We start from the raw sequence: 17,027 nt of genomic DNA, 5'->3' as shown, positions 1-17,027 counted from the left end.
AAATTTCGAAATTTGTACTCTCCTCAAGCAAATTTTTCTCGCTAAAAATATGATATGCGTAGCTCATATCGCCAAAATGAACGCGCAGCCGTTCAAAAGTAAATGGCTAGAGTGAATTTTAATTTCACATTAATAGCCACTTACAGCATATGTGTGTACATACCAACAAGCTTCACACACAAGTCTAAAATGTGTCTCTGCGACGAATCTTAAATGTAAACAAATTCAATGGCACACGAAAACAAAAACAATTTCGAAATACAGGTGATGAGAGAAATTAATGACAGTGTGGTCAGGGCGGCTAGGTGGTCTAGTGGAGTAAGTCTCCGGCAAAGCATCTCTAGATACCAGGTTCGATTCCTGGCTCCGTCGTTAATTTTTCAACTCACCTAAAAATTTCGAAATTTGTACTCTCCTCAAGCAAATTTTTCTCGCTAAAAATATGATATGCGTAGCTCATATCGCCAAAATGAACGCGCAGCCGTTCAAAAGTAAATGGCTAAAGTGAATTTTAATTCCACATTAATAGCCACTTACAGCATATGTGTGTACATACCAACAAGCTTCACACACAAGTCTAAAATGTGTCTCTGCGACGAATCTCAAATGTAAACAAATTCAATGGCACACGAAAACAAAAACAATTTCGAAATACAGGTGATGAGAGAAATTAATGACAGTGTAGTCAGGGCGGCTAGGTGGTCTAGTGGAGTAAGTCTCCGGCAAAGCATCTCTAGATACCAGGTTCGATTCCTGGCTCCGTCGTTAATTTTTCAACTCACCTAAAAATTTCGAAATTTGTACTCTCCTCAAGCAAATTTTTCTCGCTAAAAATATGATATGCGTAGCTCATATCGCCAAAATGAACGCGCAGCCGTTCAAAAGTAAATGGCTAAAGTGAATTTTAATTTCACATTAATAGCCACTTACAGCATATGTGTGTACATACCAACAAGCTTCACACACAAGTCTAAAATGTGTCTCTGCGACGAATCTCAAATGTAAACAAATTCAATGGCACACGAAAACAAAAACAATTTCGAAATACAGGTGATGAGAGAAATTAATGACAGTGTAGTCAGGGCGGCTAGGTGGTCTAGTGGAGTAAGTCTCCGGCAAAGCATCTCTAGATACCAGGTTCGATTCCTGGCTCCGTCGTTAATTTTTCAACTCACCTAAAAATTTCGAAATTTGTACTCTCCTCAAGCAAATTTTTCTCGCTAAAAATATGATATGCGTAGCTCATATCGCCAAAATGAACGCGCAGCCGTTCAAAAGTAAATGGCTAAAGTGAATTTTAATTTCACATTAATAGCCACTTACAGCATATGTGTGTACATACCAACAAGCTTCACACACAAGTCTAAAATGTGTCTCTGCGACGAATCTCAAATGTAAACAAATTCAATGGCACACGAAAACAAAAACAATTTCGAAATACAGGTGATGAGAGAAATTAATGACAGTGTAGTCAGGGCGGCTAGGTGGTCTAGTGGAGTAAGTCTCCGGCAAAGCATCTCTAGATACCAGGTTCGATTCCTGGCTCCGTCGTTAATTTTTCAACTCACCTAAAAAATTTCGAAATTTGTACTCTCCTCAAGCAAATTTTTCTCGCTAAAAATATGATATGCGTAGCTCATATCGCCAAAATGAACGCGCAGCCGTTCAAAAGTAAATGGCTAAAGTGAATTTTAATTTCACATTAATAGCCACTTACAGCATATGTGTGTACATACCAACAAGCTTCACACACAAGTCTAAAATGTGTCTCTGCGACGAATCTCAAATGTAAACAAATTCAATGGCACACGAAAACAAAAACAATTTCGAAATACAGGTGATGAGAGAAATTAATGACAGTGTAGTCAGGGCGGCTAGGTGGTCTAGTGGAGTAAGTCTCCGGCAAAGCATCTCTAGATACCAGGTTCGATTCCTGGCTCCGTCGTTAATTTTTCAACTCACCTAAAAATTTCGAAATTTGTACTCTCCTCAAGCAAATTTTTCTCGCTAAAAATATGATATGCGTAGCTCATATCGCCAAAATGAACGCGCAGCCGTTCAAAAGTAAATGGCTAAAGTGAATTTTAATTTCACATTAATAGCCACTTACAGCATATGTGTGTACATACCAACAAGCTTCACACACAAGTCTAAAATGTGTCTCTGCGACGAATCTCAAATGTAAACAAATTCAATGGCACACGAAAACAAAAACAATTTCGAAATACAGGTGATGAGAGAAATTAATGACAGTGTAGTCAGGGCGGCTAGGTGGTCTAGTGGAGTAAGTCTCCGGCAAAGCATCTCTAGATACCAGGTTCGATTCCTGGCTCCGTCGTTAATTTTTCAACTCACCTAAAAATTTCGAAATTTGTACTCTCCTCAAGCAAATTTTTCTCGCTAAAAATATGATATGCGTAGCTCATATCGCCAAAATGAACGCGCAGCCGTTCAAAAGTCAATGGCTGAAGTGAATTTTAATTTCACATTAATAGCCACTTACAGCATATGTGTGTACATACCAACAAGCTTCACACACAAGTCTAAAATGTGTCTCTGCGACGAATCTTAAATGTAAACAAATTCAATGGCACACGAAAACAAAAACAATTTCGAAATACAGGTGATGAGAGAAATTAATGACAGTGTAGTCAGGGCGGCTAGGTGGTCTAGTGGAGTAAGTCTCCGGCAAAGCATCTCTAGATACCAGGTTCGATTCCTGGCTCCGTCGTTAATTTTTCAACTCACCTAAAAATTTCGAAATTTGTACTCTCCTCAAGCAAATTTTTCTCGCTAAAAATATGATATGCGTAGCTCATATCGCCAAAATGAACGCGCAGCCGTTCAAAAGTAAATGGCTAAAGTGAATTTTAATTTCACATTAATAGCCACTTACAGCATATGTGTGTACATACCAACAAGCTTCACACACAAGTCTAAAATGTGTCTCTGCGACGAATCTCAAATGTAAACAAATTCAATGGCACACGAAAACAAAAACAATTTCGAAATACAGGTGATGAGAGAAATTAATGACAGTGTAGTCAGGGCGGCTAGGTGGTCTAGTGGAGTAAGTCTCCGGCAAAGCATCTCTAGATACCAGGTTCGATTCCTGGCTCCGTCGTTAATTTTTCAACTCACCTAAAAATTTCGAAATTTGTACTCTCCTCAAGCAAATTTTTCTCGCTAAAAATATGATATGCGTAGCTCATATCGCCAAAATGAACGCGCAGCCGTTCAAAAGTAAATGGCTAAAGTGAATTTTAATTTCACATTAATAGCCACTTACAGCATATGTGTGTACATACCAACAAGCTTCACACACAAGTCTAAAATGTGTCTCTGCGACGAATCTCAAATGTAAACAAATTCAACGGCACACGAAAACAAAAACAATTTCGAAATACAGGTGATGAGAGAAATTAATGACAGTGTAGTCAGGGCGGCTAGGTGGTCTAGTGGAGTAAGTCTCCGGCAAAGCATCTCTAGATACCAGGTTCGATTCCTGGCTCCGTCGTTAATTTTTCAACTCACCTAAAAATTTCGAAATTTGTACTCTCCTCAAGCAAATTTTTCTCGCTAAAAATATGATATGCGTAGCTCATATCGCCAAAATGAACGCGCAGCCGTTCAAAAGTAAATGGCTAAAGTGAATTTTAATTTCACATTAATAGCCACTTACAGCATATGTGTGTACATACCAACAAGCTTCACACACAAGTCTAAAATGTGTCTCTGCGACGAATCTCAAATGTAAACAAATTCAATGGCACACGAAAACAAAAACAATTTCGAAATACAGGTGATGAGAGAAATTAATGACAGTGTAGTCAGGGCGGCTAGGTGGTCTAGTGGAGTAAGTCTCCGGCAAAGCATCTCTAGATACCAGGTTCGATTCCTGGCTCCGTCGTTAATTTTTCAACTCACCCAAAAATTTCGAAATTTGTACTCTCCTCAAGCAAATTTTTCTCGCTAAAAATATGATATGCGTAGCTCATATCGCCAAAATGAACGCGCAGCCGTTCAAAAGTAAATGGCTAAAGTGAATTTTAATTTCACATTAATAGCCACTTACAGCATATGTGTGTACATACCAACAAGCTTCACACACAAGTCTAAAATGTGTCTCTGCGACGAATCTCAAATGTAAACAAATTCAATGGCACACGAAAACAAAAACAATTTCGAAATACAGGTGATGAGAGAAATTAATGACAGTGTAGTCAGGGCGGCTAGGTGGTCTAGTGGAGTAAGTCTCCGGCAAAGCATCTCTAGATACCAGGTTCGATTCCTGGCTCCGTCGTTAATTTTTCAACTCACCTAAAAATTTCGAAATTTGTACTCTCCTCAAGCAAATTTTTCTCGCTAAAAATATGATATGCGTAGCTCATATCGCCAAAATGAACGCGCAGCCGTTCAAAAGTAAATGGCTAAAGTGAATTTTAATTTCACATTAATAGCCACTTACAGCATATGTGTGTACATACCAACAAGCTTCACACACAAGTCTAAAATGTGTCTCTGCGACGAATCTCAAATGTAAACAAATTCAATGGCACACGAAAACAAAAACAATTTCGAAATACAGGTGATGAGAGAAATTAATGACAGTGTAGTCAGGGCGGCTAGGTGGTCTAGTGGAGTAAGTCTCCGGCAAAGCATCTCTAGATACCAGGTTCGATTCCTGGCTCCGTCGTTAATTTTTCAACTCACCTAAAAATTTCGAAATTTGTACTCTCCTCAAGCAAATTTTTCTCGCTAAAAATATGATATGCGTAGCTCATATCGCCAAAATGAACGCGCAGCCGTTCAAAAGTAAATGGCTAAAGTGAATTTTAATTTCACATTAATAGCCACTTACAGCATATGTGTGTACATACCAACAAGCTTCACACACAAGTCTAAAATGTGTCTCTGCGACGAATCTCAAATGTAAACAAATTCAATGGCACACGAAAACAAAAACAATTTCGAAATACAGGTGATGAGAGAAATTAATGACAGTGTAGTCAGGGCGGCTAGGTGGTCTAGTGGAGTAAGTCTCCGGCAAAGCATCTCTAGATACCAGGTTCGATTCCTGGCTCCGTCGTTAATTTTTCAACTCACCTAAAAATTTCGAAATTTGTACTCTCCTCAAGCAAATTTTTCTCGCTAAAAATATGATATGCGTAGCTCATATCGCCAAAATGAACGCGCAGCCGTTCAAAAGTAAATGGCTAAAGTGAATTTTAATTTCACATTAATAGCCACTTACAGCATATGTGTGTACATACCAACAAGCTTCACACACAAGTCTAAAATGTGTCTCTGCGACGAATCTCAAATGTAAACAAATTCAATGGCACACGAAAACAAAAACAATTTCGAAATACAGGTGATGAGAGAAATTAATGACAGTGTAGTCAGGGCGGCTAGGTGGTCTAGTGGAGTAAGTCTCCGGCAAAGCATCTCTAGATACCAGGTTCGATTCCTGGCTCCGTCGTTAATTTTTCAACTCACCTAAAAATTTCGAAATTTGTACTCTCCTCAAGCAAATTTTTCTCGCTAAAAATATGATATGCGTAGCTCATATCGCCAAAATGAACGCGCAGCCGTTCAAAAGTAAATGGCTAAAGTGAATTTTAATTTCACATTAATAGCCACTTACAGCATATGTGTGTACATACCAACAAGCTTCACACACAAGTCTAAAATGTGTCTCTGCGACGAATCTCAAATGTAAACAAATTCAATGGCACACGAAAACAAAAACAATTTCGAAATACAGGTGATGAGAGAAATTAATGACAGTGTAGTCAGGGCGGCTAGGTGGTCTAGTGGAGTAAGTCTCCGGCAAAGCATCTCTAGATACCAGGTTCGATTCCTGGCTCCGTCGTTAATTTTTCAACTCACCTAAAAATTTCGAAATTTGTACTCTCCTCAAGCAAATTTTTCTCGCTAAAAATATGATATGCGTAGCTCATATCGCCAAAATGAACGCGCAGCCGTTCAAAAGTAAATGGCTAAAGTGAATTTTAATTTCACATTAATAGCCACTTACAGCATATGTGTGTACATACCAACAAGCTTCACACACAAGTCTAAAATGTGTCTCTGCGACGAATCTCAAATGTAAACAAATTCAATGGCACACGAAAACAAAAACAATTTCGAAATACAGGTGATGAGAGAAATTAATGACAGTGTAGTCAGGGCGGCTAGGTGGTCTAGTGGAGTAAGTCTCCGGCAAAGCATCTCTAGATACCAGGTTCGATTCCTGGCTCCGTCGTTAATTTTTCAACTCACCTAAAAATTTCGAAATTTGTACTCTCCTCAAGCAAATTTTTCTCGCTAAAAATATGATATGCGTAGCTCATATCGCCAAAATGAACGCGCAGCCGTTCAAAAGTAAATGGCTAAAGTGAATTTTAATTTCACATTAATAGCCACTTACAGCATATGTGTGTACATACCAACAAGCTTCACACACAAGTCTAAAATGTGTCTCTGCGACGAATCTCAAATGTAAACAAATTCAATGGCACACGAAAACAAAAACAATTTCGAAATACAGGTGATGAGAGAAATTAATGACAGTGTAGTCAGGGCGGCTAGGTGGTCTAGTGGAGTAAGTCTCCGGCAAAGCATCTCTAGATACCAGGTTCGATTCCTGGCTCCGTCGTTAATTTTTCAACTCACCTAAAAATTTCGAAATTTGTACTCTCCTCAAGCAAATTTTTCTCGCTAAAAATATGATATGCGTAGCTCATATCGCCAAAATGAACGCGCAGCCGTTCAAAAGTAAATGGCTAAAGTGAATTTTAATTTCACATTAATAGCCACTTACAGCATATGTGTGTACATACCAACAAGCTTCACACACAAGTCTAAAATGTGTCTCTGCGACGAATCTCAAATGTAAACAAATTCAATGGCACACGAAAACAAAAACAATTTCGAAATACAGGTGATGAGAGAAATTAATGACAGTGTAGTCAGGGCGGCTAGGTGGTCTAGTGGAGTAAGTCTCCGGCAAAGCATCTCTAGATACCAGGTTCGATTCCTGGCTCCGTCGTTAATTTTTCAACTCACCTAAAAATTTCGAAATTTGTACTCTCCTCAAGCAAATTTTTCTCGCTAAAAATATGATATGCGTAGCTCATATCGCCAAAATGAACGCGCAGCCGTTCAAAAGTAAATGGCTAAAGTGAATTTTAATTTCACATTAATAGCCACTTACAGCATATGTGTGTACATACCAACAAGCTTCCCACGAGATTACTTGCAATATATCGTACCTTTACCTTTATCTCTTTCTCTCTTTACCTTGCAGTTGGTCTGCTTGAGCCAATTGGGCTCGTATCTTTACTCTTTATCTTGCAGTTGGTCTGCTTGAGCCACCTGGGCTCGTACCTTATTCTCTCTTATCTCTTATCTTGTCCCTCTCTCTGTCTTATTGCAAGTAACTTCGCGACTAGTTGACTATTACTTACGCATTGTAGTGACTATTGTTTATTTTATTATCTTTCTCTTCTGGAATATTTGAATGTCTAATATCGCTGTCTAGCAGCGCGTTCCGTTGAAGGATCAATTTTCATCTTAGCTACTGAGCATTGCTATTTTGTTATATTTTCTCTGATTAGGTTCTATCTGTCTCTTTACCTATTATCGTTGATTATCGTATCTTAGTGAGTGTACCGCGGGAGCGATCTTATATCGCTGCGCGGTCCCGCTCGTCGTTCATTTGACATTGGAGTATTGTGCCGTATCGCATAACATCTTTTTCACTATTTTCTTCGCTAATATCGCTGATCGTAGTTGTCCGTAGTCTATTTGGTTTGCCGTACGTTGCATAGTAATTATCTTGAATATTGTTTGTCTTATCTTGAATTGCCTTTTATCGTACCGAATATTATCTCTCTCTCTCGCGCTTACCGCAAACTAGAGGCTACGTATTATCTGTTATTCTCTATATTCTATGCTAATTTTCTACTCGACCTGTCGCTTGAATTTACCTTGTAATTCATAATTCCCTGTCTGCCTATTTCTGATCATTCTGGTAATGTGATAACTATCACAATTGTTATATTTCGCATGTGTTTATAATCGCTTCTCATATTTTATGATTTATTTGCTTACCGCTTAATTTAAGTACAGTATATCTTTTTCTGTTCTGCCTATCTATCATAAAACCGTGTTAATCATTACCGTTAGTATCGCGAGCTTGCGCATATTTCCCGCTTATTCGGAAAACGTTCCGTTATTTGTTAACTCTCTCGCTTAACCTTTCTCTGGCTGTAACTATTGTTAATTATCGCATTTATCGTAACTGTATCTCAATCTCTTCAGCTGTTTGATTGTCATTAAACTTATCGCTTCTTGCTTAATATATTTGACATTATTCCTGCTTCACCTGTTTCTTATTTTATCTATCGGATTCGACTCCGCCCCTCTACCATTATCTTGCCTTTCTGAGCGAACTGTGCAAAACCGTCGTAGAACCTGACCTTACCTTTATCTATTACCTTTACCTTTACCTTTGTCTTTTTCTCTAATTATCTATTTTTGACGCATGTGCGTCTGGCGCCCAACAATCGTATCTCTCTCCCTTAGTATCTCTCTCTCTATCTAATTATTCAGGTTAGTGACTGCGCCGTAGGGTAACCAATTATCGTTATATCGTTTTACCCTCAACTTTGTATGAAAAATATTGGTTACAGTATATACCAGACATATTCGCGGCATTATCATATGATTATCCACGGCAGTCTTCAATATTTATGCCCAAAGTTTTTAGTTTCGAAGTAATGGCAGAAAACATATCTTCAGCTTTATGTCCCACCGAAGGCAAAAACTTTAGGAATCTTTCAGATGGTTCTCCCGTGTCCAAAACGTATCAAATCACGAGTGTGAGTTGGTCCACATGTGCTATATCGGGTGTTGAATCGATGATTAGGGAAAAGTATTTCGCTCTTCTTATCTCGTCTCCAATTTGCTTCAAGACTCTATGAGCTATCAAGTGAATAAAGTCATCGCAGACGGTCTTTGATAAGTAACTGGTACTTTTAGATCCTTGATTCCCAAACCGTTCGATATGACTGGCTAAAAAAAGATCGAACTCAGCTAACAGTTCCAAAATCATATAATTATTTCCGTTGTTTGGATCACCGAACTTTTCGCTTTTTCCTCTAAAAGAGAGACCTCTTGAGCACAGCCGCTTCACTACAGCAACAACCCTCTTCAGAACGTTTCTCCAATAAGTAATTTTTTCATCCATTTAGAAATGCAGTGAATTGTCGATTCGACCATCAATCTCACTTCTAACTTTCAGACTAACGATACTAGACTTATGACGCGCAGAGTTTTCATGCTCAACTACTCGGTATTCTGCATTTTTCCAATCATTAAATCCTTTGTTCTCAAACTGAGTTTTATTCTCCAATGGACCGAATGCCGAACGGAGTCCGCATTATACGGAACTCTTACTTTCAGAATAAACCAACCAATTTCGGTCCTTCAGTCCATTGTTTTTCATTTTTCTTTGAAAGATACTCACTGGCAAGAGTAGTATAGGGGCACTTTGGGGCGTCACAACAAACCCCCCTCGGACCCCTCTCTGGCGCGAGCCCCTCGCCCGGGAGTGACTTTGGGGCGCCTTCCCCTTGCCCCACCGCCCCACGCCGAAGAGTGACTTTGGGACGCCTTTCCCTCCCCCCCCCCGCCCCTCGCCAAGGAGTGACTTTGGGGCGCCTTCCCCTTCCCCCACCGCCCCTCGCCGAGGAGTGACTTTGGGACGCCATCCCCTTCCCCCGCCACCCCGCGCTGAGGAGCGACTTTGGGGCACCTTCCCCTTCCCCCGCAGCCCCTCGTCGAGGAGATATTTTATTCTAGAAGCTTCTCCGGACGACCACCCCTTTCCCGCAACCCCTTGTCAAGGAGTGGTTTTTCCGCCTCGAAGCTCCGTGGCTCGTTAGCCCTTCGCCCGCAACCCCCTCGCCAAGTGGTGAATATCGTGTGACGACCCCTTACCCCAGTTACCGTTGACCACGAATCAGATTCCGGACTCTACGGGATGGCCTCTGGGCCTGTACACCCTGACCATGGGACGATCTCCTTCCCCTTACCCTGGTGCCCCTGGCCGTGCGGCCGACTCTGGGGCCACGTACCCATCTGCCCCGCTACCTCCGTTCATGAAGCGAACTCTGTGACTTGGACGTTTGGGGTTACAGGTCTTTCACCCCGGCTCTCGTTCTTTCTCCATCCCTGCTCTCTCTGTCGGGTGCTCGTGTCACTGACCTTACCCAGCCGTCAGTTTTTATCCTAAGGTTTACGTGTGCTTGGAAAATATAGACCTGGTCACTCTCTCTCTCTCTCTCTCTCTTTCTTAATGCAAGACAATAGGCATACTTAGATGTACGAGGATCAGGGCGGGTGGGAAACAGAACTCAATGGTGGATTGCGTAGAAAAATCAAATCTCATCCTCGCAGGTTTATTCGGTTAACACAGGTGCAAATACATACATGGTTATTACAGATAACGAATAAATGATAATTGCAATGTTCATATAATTACACAAGATATGTTAGCAAGGTCTTTTTTATTCACCAGCCTCATAATCAGCAACATTACAATTCTTAGAGGTACAACATTGAAGACAACTTACAGGATAAATGTGATTTGAATTGATGGTGTTAGTTTTGCGTTTTGTGACAGGGGCTATTCGGTTGTGGAATAATTCTGCGATACGGTAGTTTCTTTCGAGGTCAGGAGTAAATATATTGAGAAACTCACGCAGAGAAAAACCAGCAGCCATAAAGTGCATAAACATAATACAAAATTGTCCACATACATCAGAAGTGAGGCTTTGAAGCTGTCTGTCGTTCCAGTCGTATCGTCTGCAATTTCTTCGTAAAGTCCGCTTATGGTGAGGGACGAATGGTGGTAATCGGAAGCTGTCGAAGTATGTACCGTGTCTGGAGGAACTGACGAAAAATGCCACCCAGTGGCTACCGGGGCGTGTGTGATCATCCGTGTTTGACACAAAGGCTGTCGGGCGTGTCCAGATGAGGGGTATCTGATCCGCTGCAAAAACCCCGGTCTTCCCGTTCGGAATCGCCGGCATCGCGCTCCATATCTGTAGACTGTCCATTTTGTACCTCGTCTTCTTCTCCTTCTTCTTCTTTTTCGCCCTCGTTATCGGAGATAATCATACTACTCGTAGAAGGTTGTGAGGAGGTATGTGAGTCAATCGCAGTAGTAAGTATTTCGTAGGGAACGGTAACTTCACCGTCTGACGTAGGCGCAGACGGATCAGGAGAGATTTTCAGTGAAACGACTGACTTTGGTATTACTGCTTGTAGCGTGAAATTTCTGTTTGGTACCTGCAGTGGCTGATTACTAGTCGAACTTTCCTCTCCGGTGATTTTGGGCTTACTGGCTGACAATGCTTTTGTATATTCGTATTTAGTTAGAATATCGTTATTGTTGATCCATTTCTTCAGTTTGAGTGCGTTGTTCATCGCACATTTGAAAAATTCCTCCTTCTTAACGCCGTGGAAGAAGCACCATACCGAAGACCGTTCCAGTTTGTCGAACGCCGGGCAATCGATGTCCTCCAAGTTGAATATTTGACGCGCGGTACTACTTTCAATATATTTACATTTATCGTGTCCACGGGCAAAGATTCGATGAGCGTTACGTGCGATTTCTCGGAGGTTAACGTCTAATTGAACCAGCGAGATATCACCTTCAAACCACTCGATGCCATGATGGTAGCAGGTTACGTAATTGTTCACGCCGCGTTCTTTGAGCGGCAGATCCGTGAAGGGATATGGCGGTTCTATTAACCAATGCGCCGAGTAGCGGTGATCGATGGTGACGACTGCCACCTCTTTCGGTATAAATTTACCATAGATATTTCGAAATCCTTGAATACCTATCACGTAATCCATACTTGAACTTGAAAGAATGTAGTCGAATGAATAGAGAGCTGGAAGAGCGAACCTGCAGTGACGTAGTTTGAATGCTGACTGGCTCGGCACCGTAGTTACGGGTGTTTATATACAGCCTTGTGTTACAATCCCCGTCTCAATTTTTGTTTATCGGGTGTCTCCAGCCGGTCTGTTGCTCCCCTTGAAGACGTTGGCGTGGTGTAGTCACAGTGTTCTCTCTAACGGAAATCACCGCCTGGTATGTCATAGAAGCGGTCGTGATAGGAGGGGCGTGATCTCCCTCTCTTTCTTAGCCCGAAAAATCTGTAATGACCTGACGTGCAGCATCAACTTCAATAAGATTATCAAATTCAGCGTACACTAGGCAATTAACAGTTTCTTTGAGAGCATCGTCGAACCGCACTTCGACCCTGAGAGTTCCATGTCTGATGAGCGACCAGTGCGATGTACAGTTGGCTGAGAGATCGGGGGTTAGGTCAAAAGCCAATAGACAATTTCCTTTGGCGAACTGCTGCCGGCCGATACCGTTTCCTTCGTTCAGAAAATGAATCCCCGTACCGGAGAAGAGGGTGTGATAAGCGTCCACGTAGAGATCGTCTTTGCCAAAACTCATCTGTAGCGGCTTCGATGGGACTTGCACCCCGTCGACGTACAACGACAGGAAATTCAAAGAGTAGTTTTGAAAATTAAACAGATTGCGCTGTCTGTCGCCGTTGAAGGCTTTATTGCTGACAAAACCGATTATCACTCGTTTCGGTAGTTGTCCGAGTATGACATTGTCCAGTGTTTCTGCCTGTACTCCTGCGTGTATGGTGAAAGACTTCACCTCGACTCTGGTTACGGGATATTTTGCCGTACCTTTGGCTAGCGTCCGTGCGTGCGCCAGCAAGATTCCAGGGCTGATCTTCATTCGGCGAACGAGCAGTGAAGTTTCCAGTATGTGCAGCTTGTGGCGATTTTCGGCTTCCATGATGCAAAAACTGTCTCTTGATCTCACAAGTCGAAGACGCAGTTCCACTTCGTTGATTAAAAATTTGTCTTGATTAAATACGTCACAGTGCAGATGTCCAATCAGATCAACGGTACGTGCATTGCTCATGATCCGTTTGCGTTTGATGAAACCTCGGTCAGCACCGACGGCGTCGGCGTCGTATACATCCGATACTCCATCCTCGCTGTCGTACCATAGAGCCGAAGAAAGATGGGATTTTTTGGCGGGGGGTGCGTAATTCAGTAGAGTCTCTATATATGCTTGATAGGCGTAAGAGTTGTTGGCTGGCGAGACTAATTTTTGATTGAAGAATATATCGACTTGATTGAACATCGAGTGAAGCAGATTGTTTACCGGAGCAGCATGCGGTGTAGCCGCGTTGCCTTCGCCTGCCGGTGGGGTAGGAGCAGACGGTTGTAGCTTCACTCGTACGCTAAGCATAGTGTGTGCCAAATCGATGTACTCATCACCGTTTCCAGGTACAACAAATTCAATCGGGGAATCGTCGGTTAGAGATGATACGGGCTTATAGTGTACCCATTGACCAGCCTCAATAGACGTCTGCGTTGGTGGTAGAGAAAACAAATCCAGTTCCGACTTCATACACTCACCCGAGTGCGCGTGCAGGAAGGCCATTGTTAATGTTTAGATTGAAGACGAGCGGTGCGTGGGCTTACCGGGGTCCGAATATGTCTGTAAGGTCCCGTTTTTTACAACACTTTTTCCGCTAAGTTTTCTTGACGGTTCCGGTACGCTTGGGTATCTTGGCCGATGTTTTCTTTTTCGACCTTCGTCTAATTTTTCTCGTAGTACCAGCTGCTCGGTGCGCGCCGACAAGTCTGTTGACGCGGGCAATGTTTGACTGACGCGCTAATCCGCCGGCTCGGCTTTTATAACCGCTACCCTTCATGAGTTTATCAATTTTTTCTTCAGCAGCTCTTTTCAATTTGTGTCCTGATTCTATGAATCGACTCTTGACTGCCTGTTTAAACGGAGTGTCGTTTCTTACGTCTGTCATGACGTTCATCCCTGCACGTAGTGCTTCTCTTCCGACCGCGTGAGCACCACTGGACAGCAGAGGTAGTATTCGACGAAACAGGCTTCCCAAGAAGCTGCCGATTCCGTGCCCGCGTTGATGCGGTGTTCCTCGGTAAACCGTCTCAATGCCTCCACCGCCGAGCTGATTTTCGTAATGTTGTATATAATGAGCCATGTCGTACCTGGTATGTTTTCGCTCTCTCTCTTTTGCTGAGCGACTCCTGTGATTCCAGTCAATTACTGAACGCGTCTAAAATGCAGCGTTACCGTCAGTGTCCCGCTCGTGAATGGTGCTGGACTACCGAATTGATCTCTTATATCGATCTCGATGGTTTGAAAGTTCGTGAGCATCAGTGGTACGTAGTACAGTGGCGATAGTGTTTTCATCTCTGATTCGCCTTGTAAGATATTGTCTTTGCCGCATGTTTGAATGACTCGTAACAGCGGGGCGTGAACATCTCCAACGATACATGGTTCCACCAGATCGCAATAAATAAACATCTGGCAGCCGGGGATCCTTGATGATTTGTTGGTTTCGGATAGCTTGCAATCTGATACCTCAACTGCACCTTCCCCAGGAGTATTGTAATGCGTGACACAGGGTATCGTTTCATTTTTCACTGGCGCATACCCCCGAGGGTGTTCAAACGTAAGTGGATAATGAATTTCGGCCAGCCCGACTTCCCAGTCTCCCGTTAGTTGAATCTGACGCGGTAACTGGGTAATGTAACAGCACGTCCGATTCTCCGGAAAAAACTGCATCGAGCTGTTTCTCGGTAAAGTTAGGTAAAACTGATCCCGGGACATTTTCTTTGATGCACGAGTCGAACGGTGAACACTCAACGACTGCGAGACATGCTGCAATAACACGCTATTTTATCATCCCCGTGGTTTCCCCTCCACACGCTGAAGTTCAGGGTCGTAGAACAAGCCGTCGATTACTTCGCCGTTGAGATCTTCCAAGACGTACACTATCGGTGAACGTGCAAGCACTCGTCGGATCTTGAATAATTCTTCGCTCCAGTTTGCCGCGTAGCCTTTTTCAAATGTTCCCTTGGTTTTACTAATTCGTACAAAATCATTCTTATGGAATCTCGGTTTGCCATTTGGACGCGGAGGATAACGCTTTTCCATGTGGGCACGTGCTGTAGCAGCATTGCGAAGCGTCACTTCCGACGGCGCTATGCCGATGCTCGAGTGAACTGTATTGTTGTAGGCTTGCACGATTTGTGGCAAAACATCGACGTAGCGTTGCGTCTTTTTATGCGTGAAGTAACGCCACAGGCGTTCTTTGAGTGTACGATTGAATCGCTCCACGATAGCTGCTTTCACATCGGGATTACGAGTAACACGATATCGTATTTCATTGTCGCGAAGTATCTTCTGAAAAGCACTCCCGACAAATTCTTTACCTTTGTCCGTTTGCAGTAGGTCGGGTCTGCGCGGCGTCGTGTGTAACACTTGCTCGAAACCTTCAGCAACGGTTGCGGCTGTCTTTTGTTTCAGCGGGACCACCCATGCGTACTTGCTCAATACATCGATGACCACCAGGAGATAGCGGAAACCGTTGTTGCGGCTCTTCATGGAACTCAGGTCAGCCAGGTCAGCTTCCCATACGTCGTCTATGTTGGAAACGTTGTACCTTGCTCTCGGAAATTTCCTGTGCACGGGCTTGTGTAAGGTGTAGGCATCCTGAGCTGCCAGCCATTTTCTCACCGAATCGCGAGAGTTGTTTTCGCGTGCAACATCTTCCAGAATTCGTGCTCCCGCGTAACCGGCAGTATGCGAGGGATTGTAATACGTTTCTTCAAGAAGAGTCGTCATTTTTCTTCAGCCGAAGTGTTTTCCAACCGGATTTTGCTCCGGTGGCGCGTTTGCGTAGAGCGTATCCTGCGTCGTGAGAACGGCTGGTTACGGGTGTAACGTTTGCGGAACTTCGTCGCTTCGTCGGGGAACTACTGGCGTGTGTCGATAGTTGTTGCGATGTTACCGTCGGTAGACCCGGAGTGTCGAATGTGCGTATGTCTTTCCAAAGCGTATCGTTCCCCACGTATTCTCGGGGTACGTTGATCGTCTGAAGAAACCGTGCAAACTGACCAGCCCCTGTAGGAGTAAAAGTCTTCCTAGATCGCATGGCATGATTGACCAGGTCGACGATGTTTGCGCCGGGAACTGTAACGCCGTCTAACGAGACGGTTCCTGCGGCATCCCGAGAAAATCGTTCCGGTACGCTGCCGAGTTCGCGCATTAGCATTTCGGCCTTTGCACGATACTTCTTTGGTACCGCTGACGCGACTTTCTTTGCGCGCGCTTGAACGTTGCCAGGACTCGCAGCTACGGTGGGAGATATCATTGATTCTTTGGCTGTGTTTCCGTCTTCTTCTTCCTCCTCCTCCTCTTCCTCCTTCTCCTTTTCCTCGAGAACGTCTAATTTCATGGGTTTGCGTGCGTCGTTTGCAAAAAACAAATATCGTTGAAGTACCTGCTGATAGAGTTTCCATTTTTCTGCGTCGTCTTTCGACGGTTTGTTCAAGATGTCCTTCATCTCGTTGTCGAGTCTTGAAACGGGATCGGTGTGTGTGGTAGTTGTATTTCCAGGTGAAAGCGTAGTGGCTATACCCTCGCTGACGTGTTGTTGAAATCTCTCCATACTCTCCATAGGAATTAAAACCATCTTCTTTGTACGTTCCATTTTGCTACTAGGAGAAGAGGCTGGAAGCTAAAGTCCCGAGTAACGGAGCGAGCAAGAGGGTGAGAAATCCGTTCCCACGTTGAACAAGAAAACGTTTTTTGGACTTCCAGGTACCCCGGTTGCTGGCCAACCGCCGTAATGTCTGTTTATGACGTGCCAGACGATTTTTCTGAATTCTGGACAGTGCTACGTTTCCCTCCAAGGTGTTCAATGCACACTCACAAATAGTCTTTACCAGCAAATTGTCGGCCGTGCGTAGCAATGCCGATCTCTGCAACGGGTTCAATTTCTGCAGAGCGTGCAGCGCTACTGCGTTTGCTTTGGTGAAATCGGCACGAGCTCTGCGACCGGACGCGGTACGGCGTATTCGAGACA

General features: G+C 43.2%; 1 protein-coding gene across 1 annotated transcript; it reads right to left on the bottom strand.

Annotated features, from left to right (window-relative positions):
- Positions 1-12,220: 12,220 nt before the first annotated feature.
- LOC124295455 (uncharacterized protein F54H12.2-like) lies at positions 12,221-13,558 on the bottom strand. Its single transcript, XM_046745481.1, has one exon. It carries the CDS (start codon positions 13,556-13,558, stop codon positions 12,221-12,223), a length of 1,338 nt encoding a protein of 445 aa, XP_046601437.1.
- Positions 13,559-17,027: the final 3,469 nt, after the last annotated feature.

Source organism: Neodiprion lecontei, chromosome 7, assembly GCF_021901455.1.
Source record: "Neodiprion lecontei isolate iyNeoLeco1 chromosome 7, iyNeoLeco1.1, whole genome shotgun sequence".
Lineage (NCBI taxonomy): Eukaryota > Metazoa > Arthropoda > Insecta > Hymenoptera > Diprionidae > Neodiprion > Neodiprion lecontei.
The sequence above is the reverse complement of the archived record's forward strand: the minus strand, read 5'-3'. Positions and strand labels throughout refer to the sequence as shown.

Bases quoted from the DNA above. Each gene is read 5' to 3' on its own strand.
- LOC124295455 (XM_046745481.1), bottom strand. From the start codon at position 13,558: ATGGCCTTCCTGCACGCGCACTCGGGTGAGTGTATGAAGTCGGAACTG.